General features: G+C 33.5%; 1 protein-coding gene and 1 pseudogene across 1 annotated transcript; one reads left to right on the top strand and one right to left on the bottom strand.

Annotated features, from left to right (window-relative positions):
* The first annotated feature begins 67 nt into the window (after positions 1 to 67).
* On the top strand, positions 68 to 4,086 carry LOC124890827. Its single transcript, XM_047402645.1, has 2 exons — positions 68 to 290; positions 3,377 to 4,086. Exons 1-2 carry the CDS (start codon positions 68 to 70, stop codon positions 4,084 to 4,086), a joined length of 933 nt encoding a protein of 310 aa, XP_047258601.1.
* Positions 4,087 to 5,632: 1,546 nt separating this feature from the next.
* LOC124890826 overlaps positions 5,633 to 7,862 on the bottom strand; it is a 6,208-nt pseudogene continuing 3,978 nt past the window's right edge.

The following is a 7,862-nucleotide window of genomic DNA, read 5'->3' as shown; positions in this document are numbered from 1 at the left end:
GAGAAGGGAGGGGGCTGGCCATCGGAGCAGCGGCTGGACTCACCTGGGGTAGGAGCTGGCGGCACATATGGAGGCGAAAGAAGAGGCGACGGCGAAGGCTGTTCGCTGGAGATGGCGGAATGGCGACGAGGACTCGGAGCGGAGGGGGTGGTTTTGGTGGTCCATTGGCGACGGAGAGATCGGAGGAGAGAGGGGGAGATTGGGATTTAGAGGTGTTTGTAGAGAGAGAAGAGAGAGGTGGAGAGATAGAGGCGGAAGTTGGGGGAAAAAATTTGAGTTAGGGTTTGAAGGTTTGAAATAGGGAAAGAGAGATTTTTGATGTCAATCGTTGGATTGGTTTCTGATCGACGGCTGTTATTTAATATCATGGGGGAATTAAAATGTGGCTAGGATGAAAAATAATGGCTTAAATAGTAAGAAATTGGGTTAAGATTGTAATGGATTGGGTAAAAATAGGCTATAATTGTAAGTAATTAAATAAAATTGGATTAAAAGGTAAACAAAATCATGCAAGGTAATTTTGATTAGGCTGTTATTTAAATTAAAGTAGGAATAATAATAATATATGATAATAGTAATTAAATAATAAATAACAATATTAAATAATAAATAATAAAAAATATAATAAAAGATAAATAATAATAATGAAAAAAATAATAATTAAACAATAAATTATAATAATAAATGATAAATAATAAATAATAAATAATAATAATATATATAATAACAATGTCAATAAATAATAATATCAATAAATAGTATTAAATAAAGCAAAACTAGACAATGTATTTTGCAAAATTGTGAGTGTGCATAATTACGTAAAAATAATTTAATTAATAAAATTATAAAAACGTCATTTTTAATTTTAGAATATTATAAAAATATGATTCTAAAAGATAATTGATGATTTATGCATTTTCTAAATTATGAGTGCGATATGTCGGAAATGTGTTTGATGCAAGAAAATATGCAAAAATACTAATGTTTAAAAATTAACGATTTTTTTAAAACAACAGACTAAATGTAATGTCGGGAGGTCAAAATTGGGTGTCAACATCACAGTGTCAAAATTGGCTTCCAATACTGACTTTTAAAAAACTAATTCAAAACAATAAATAAGTAGGAACAATTAAATTTCTTAAATTCATGATATAAGAAATATAAAAATGAAGTATAAGAATAAATAAAAATTTCAACATTATTATTGAAACAATTAAATTACCTTAAATATCAACAATATCTAAACAATTCATTTATTATGAATATTGAGGAAATATTGTCTAAAATATCAATGAATTAAGTGGACTCAATGTAAAATAGTTGAATAAACCTTTCAATCTTTTCTATTTACCCCATTTGAATTGGACACACTCCTTAATAAATTCTTTACTCTTGCAAGGTTAAAAGTAATTTCACTAATATATTTTTAGTTACTAAAATTTATACATTTTTTAAAAATAATAATGATTATATTTTAGTCTTTTATACAAATGAAGACTTTAGTTACTACTATTTTGTCTTATTTGACGATATTTTCGTTAACAACACCAACAGTAAGGGTATTTTGGTAACTAAAACCCTCAATCAATGACACTTTACCGTGTCTTTTGCCTCTACTGTTTTACTTACCTAAAATCTTCTTTCATCTTCATTTTCTATGTTTTTCCTTTTCTCCACTGTATTCCTTGTGCACCTTGACACCAAAACACAAGTTTCAAGCAAAATTCATGTTCTTAATCTCAATTTTTATTAGTCCATCATGATTTATTTTTGGTAAGTGCATCATTGATGGTGGAGCATGTTTTCATTTGATGTTTGTTATATATATGATACATGATGCTAACTATTTCAAGCCTTAATCCTTTTATTTCAAATCTGTTATTATTATTGATCTATTATACAAATTAATTAATTCAAGTTTTAATCTATTTTCTCTAGATCGGTATTTAATATTGTTATGGTACTAACTAATTCAATTATCCTTTGGATATCTTCTTGTTCTGCGATACTAATTAATTTTTGCTATCCTTTGGTCCTTTTTACTTGCTCTAAAGATTGATTTTTGATTTACATTTTCTTTTTACAGAAGATTGATTTTATAAATTTGTCTTAAGAGTTGTATAGAGCAATAGGCTTGAATCAGACCGACTCATTGTAACCTACTGGGAACTATAGAAAGTAATTTGCTTATGGATTGATGAACATTGAATATCATAATACTCCCTCCGTCTCAAATTATATGTCGCCATTTGACCGGACACGATATTTAAGAAATAGGCATTGACCTTTCTAAAGTTACTAAATTACCCCTCTTAAAAAAGTATTGGACCACTACGTACTTTTATTAAATTTCACAATAATTAAAAAAATGCAACAGACAATACAGTATTAAAAAAAATCTACTAAAAGAATACACCACCTACATAACTGTCTCTCTCTTTTGCAAAGAGTTAAGTAGTCCAAATCAGTGTATCGCTTTATTTTAAAATTTTACTCTCATTTTCTCTATCAACAATAAAGAAAAATTTGTTATTGCAAAATTCAATTTTCTAGAAAATAGGACCAATTTGCCGTCATGTACGGATTTTTCACGAAAAATTTACGTTTCTGAATTTGATTTTGGTTTCAATTTTTGGGTGCTAAACCTACTGTCATTTCAATTTTTAGCAAATGGTTATTTTGTGGCACCAAATCTTCTTTCCATTTGAGAGATGTTCTTTTGCATCTTCTGGTTACTGTATCCTTTCTTTTCTTTTGGATAATTTCCAAATTCTTCCTTTTATCTCCTCTCTTATTTTTGCCGTTACTATAAAGATGAGGTTTGTCGTACCTATAGACTCAACCTTCAAAAATAAACGATTGAAATTAGAAGAACGTCAAGCAATTGCAAAGTTTCTTTTGAAACAAAGTAAGGAAGGAAGTCTTAAATACGGATCTATAACACAAGCTGCGATGTTGTTAAAAAAATCAATAAGAACTATTCAGCGCATTTGAAAACAATGTCAATCATCAGTTGATAATGGTATGTCGTCGTTAGATGTGTCTTTAAGACTTACAGGTAAAGTTGGAAGAAAACGGATTGGAGTAGACATTAATCAAGTCAAAGAAATTCCACTTTGTCGTCGAACAAATATTTGATCTCTGGATTTTGAGATGAACATGGAAAAATCAACTGTCTTTCGGCGTGTGAAAGATAGAACTCTTCGGCCACATTCTAATTCCATCAAGCCTCAGTTAACCGAAGGAAACAAAAAGGTACGACTTCAATATTGCCTCCCAATGATTGATCAGAATACAATCCACATAAATCCCATGTTTATGAATATGTTTAATTATGTTCATATCGACGAAAAGTGGTTTTTTTTGTCCAAAAAAGTTGAAAGGTACTACCAACTTCCTGGAGAGCATGAGCCAGATTCGTATCGTTCTTACAAAAGTAAAAATTTTATTCCAAAGGTTATGTTTATGACTGCTGTAGCACGTCCTCGATTTGATGAAAATGGAATTGAGTTGTTTTCTGGAAAAATAGGTATTTTTTCATTTGTAGTTAAGGAGCCAACTAAGCGAAATAGCAAAAATCGAACAGCAGGAACTATGGAAACAAAGCCCATTCAGTCAGTAACTAAAGATATCACTAGAGCTTGCTTGATAGAGAAAGTTCTTCCTGCTATTAGAGCAAAATGGCTAGCTTCCGATTCAAATAATCCTATCTTTTTACAACCAGATAATGCAAGGCCACATATTGGTAACAATGATTTGGAATTTATTGAAGCTGCCCGACAAGATGGATTTGACATTAGATTGTGTTTTCAACCATCGAATAGTCCAGATTTATATGTTTTAGATCTTGTTTTTTTTAGAGCAATCCAAATTCTACAATATCAAAAGGCCCTTAAAAATGTTGATGAATTAGTGGAAGCAGTGGAAAGATGTTTTGATGAAGTGAAAGAGAAACAACTCAATCATGTATTTCTTACTTTACAATCTTGTATGATTGAGGTGATGAAAGATAGTGGCGGCAATAATTACAAAGTGCCACATTTGAACAAAAATGGACTAGAAAGAGAAGAAAACCTTCCTCTCTAACTTCATTGTGATATTGATATCTTCAATAAAGATTTGGCTCTACTTCAACAATGATATGGATATTTTCAACTCATGTTTAGAGTTTGTAAAAAATATGCTTGTTATACTGCTTGTTCAGACATACAATATTTTCTTGATGTCACGTGCTATGTCGGAAATGCACTCCTATCAATGTACTGTGAGTGTGAAGTATTGACGAGGCATATGACGCATTAGAGAAAATAGTGGAGAAGGACGTTGTCTCTTGGGTAGCTCACTGTCTCAATCAATTTTCAGTTCTAAACAAAAGAGGTTTGATCTTTGTAGTTGTGTTTGTTACTTTTTCCAATTGTAAGATGATATATGTGGAAAATGGGATCCCTCTAAATTCTTGTTTTCTTTAACTTTAGCTTTAAAGATCCAATTTTTACTCGAGAAATCACAGTAATGTGAATAATGAGTTGTCAAAGAAAATTGGTTTACTTATGTAGAACCAGCCAAAAAGAATAAATTGTTCTCTGTGGTTTAAAATATTTTTGATACTATAAAAATAAAAGGCTGAAAGTTTAAATTTTGATTGAAGTGATAAGACTTTTACTTTAAAAAAACAAATACTAAAAAAGAAGTATTAAATATTTAAAATCAAGTGGGTCCAATAAGGGTAAAAAGGTAATTGTGCCTTTAAAAAAATTCCAAATAAGAAAAGATGACATTTATTTTGGGACGGACAAAAAAGGAAATGGCGATACATAATTTGGGACGGAGGGAGTATCATTTTTATTTGGTTCGAAGGATATCATGTGCCTCAGTAGAGAAGTAAAGTTCTGGTCTCCTATCTTTCTCATACGTATCTAGTTCTATAGCTTAACCCTTACTTTTACGATGTAAGGGCAGAATGCATGTCAAAAGTTATTTAATTTCGCTATTATGAGTATTTTTGGGGGTGTTGGAGACTTAATTAAAAAAAGTATTAATACTATGTAATATTGATTGGTAATATTTATGTCTATTAACATTCTAAAATTAAATTGTAAAATATTATTTTTTTAAAGTGGGCTGGCCCGTAAGGCCTGCAACCCACATAGTGTGGGCTTGATATTTTTTGGCTCATCATTTTGATAGGCTAGCCCAACCTGACCCGTCAAACTCAAAGCCCGTGTAGGCTAGCTCGGATGGGCTGAGCCAACCCGTATTGACATCTCTACAAAAAAAAAACTCTACATTATTGATACTCAAAGGAGACTTTGGAATCTTGAAGAATGCACGGAGGTGAATTCAGGATTTCAAAACGCAGATGTATGAATGTGAAATTCATCAAGATGACCTACATTATGCATATTATACTAGACAAGGAGCCCAGAAATGGGGACAAAACAAGAACAAATTCCATGAAAATGTGCACCAAGATCATAAATTACTTACACACCAGGATTATCTAGGCTCTAGGGTACCCCCCACCCCCACCCCCACCCCCACGCAAAACTTTAATCGTCACCCTGTAAGACGAGTCAAACTTATAGAAAGATGGACATTGCTTCAGTTCATATAACCTTTTGATAGGTGCTTGTTAGATCATATTAAGATTTTCTGCTACGATGATAGGATTTGCTTTTGCTATTGCATTCTGACCAGCATTCCTATAATCAAACGGGCAGTTGTGTTTGTCTGAATAATGATGAACTGCGCAGAAAAGATCACCACATTTGCAACTGAACCCCGTTAATCGCAAACGCTTACAAAAGGATGTGCACTTTTTCAAACCCTCTTTTGACTTCACTTGTGAAATCTGAGAGGCTAAATCTGCAGATGCAACCGCGGCACCTGCAAGAGCAGGTTCTGATTAATCGCTGCTTGAGCTTCTGCGTACGACGTCTTTGCTGGATGCAGCTGCAAGCTTTGCATGTTCCTGCTTCAGTAGTATCATGTCCTTTTGACACTTGGAACACATATTCATCGTAGCTGCATTACCGAAAAAATCACAGTCGTTGATGCAGAGGACGGGCTCTTCTGGAGCTCGACAACCTGTCTCTTTAGATGACTCTATTTCTGTAGTTAACAAGTCAAGTTCAACACCACAAGTGTCATGCCTCAAATCCTATTGGGGCGGACTGGCACCCGTAACTGAGGTGGCCCGGGCGAACCATCTCATCACCTTATATTTCCCATGCATACCTTTATGACAACCCAAAATTCAGACAGCATCAAATCGCATATAAAAGGAAATAATCACCTGTATAAGCTAGAGCACACATAAATATATGTATTTACAATACTTGGCCATTGGAGCCACCACGTCTATTAATAAAACACCACCTTGACTGTACATTAGGTCTATAAAGCCTCTAGACAATACACAGAGTTTAACTAAGATTGGGACACACCCCGCCATATAACTAACTTCTATACAATACCAAAAGTGATTGGATATGATACGGAAAGGCCCGAAGCAAACTGAAGCTCACCAAAAGCAGCTGGATATCCTGACTCCTACTTGTACGATGTATGAGCAGAGGTACCTATGCCTACTGCATGAAATGCAGGTCCCCCGTGGGGGACGTCAGTACAAAATATGTACTGAGTATGTAAAGCTGTAGATAATCACATATGATATAGGAGCTCAATAAAAATTAGAAACAAGTGAATAAATCGTAATAGGAGTGGACCACACTTACTAGAACTTGTGACAACCTGTACATTGTATTTATTCAATCACTTTACCTTCGTTCTTATCATCTTTGTAATCATTACTGTACTGTACTGTGACCATTAGGCTACCTCCAGTACATATCAACTGGAATTGACCTATGATAGGCTTATGCCCTTGGGATACCACCCATAAAAACATAAATAGAGATCAACCCATGATAGGCTTATGTCCCTGGGATACCACCCGATAAGAGAGAACTTCCATCACTTAGTTCAATTAATTTTTGAGATTGTTATTTCGGTCGCCACCGCATTTTTGATACTTTGAAACAATGATACATCAATAAGAGACATATAAATAGACCATCAATGCAATAACGATGAAGTAAGAACTTATTGGAACATCAATGAAGTGTTTTGGAGTCATCAATGCCATAACAATGAAGTAGGAACTTATTAGTATATCAATGAAACTTTTGGAGTCATTAACAGCACATGGATCTTGTTTGAGTAACGGGATACCTTCTGGCATTCATTAGTGCAATAAACAAGTAAGATTTGGAAAACAAGTAAGTATTGGAATGTCTTGACATCTTGTAGGGTGGAAATAAGTTCATTGGTAACGTAGGACATCATACAATTGTTCACTTTTATTCCAAAGATATTGTATAGAGTATGCTTTACATACCTGACTGTCAACCTCCAATACTAGTCCCAAATGGACTTCCCGTCTTTTCGGATTACTTATCTACAATGAACATATATAGCAATCTAGTATTAGCAATCAAACGTCACAATTCAATTATTTGAATTCACCAAACTAGTGATTAAGTAGTAAGCCTTAAATACACCATAAAGGGTGTCACTTTAACCCTCTTATACTCCAATTACATTCACATGCCATGCATATTCATGCAACATCCTCCAATATCAAGTTTGGATTCATTTATCCTTCCAACTAATCCGTTAAACCAAATTCAGCCATAGACATAAATAATCATCAATTCAATAGTATATCAATATATCCACCTTCCATAACTCATTTACCATATCCACCTTCCACAATTCAATACAACCAAACCATGCAAAATAGTCCATAACCCTATTTCCATCACCTTTCAATAACAACCAATACATATAATCCTCTATCA

The sequence above is a fragment of the Capsicum annuum genome, unplaced genomic scaffold (assembly GCF_002878395.1).
Source record: "Capsicum annuum cultivar UCD-10X-F1 unplaced genomic scaffold, UCD10Xv1.1 ctg2574, whole genome shotgun sequence".
Taxonomy (NCBI): Eukaryota; Viridiplantae; Streptophyta; class Magnoliopsida; order Solanales; family Solanaceae; genus Capsicum; species Capsicum annuum.
This window is presented reverse-complemented; position numbering and strand designations above follow the sequence as displayed.

What these genes read in the sequence shown, in the direction of transcription:
- LOC124890827 (XM_047402645.1), top strand. Translation starts at nt 68, where the DNA reads ATGGAGGCGAAAGAAGAGGCGACGGCGAAGGCTGTTCGCTGGAGATGG. An exon ending in ATTTGAGTTAGGGTTTGAAG is followed by an intron (nt 291 to 3,376) that starts GTTTGAAATAGG and finishes TGTCCAAAAAAG; the next exon opens with TTGAAAGGTACTACCAACTT.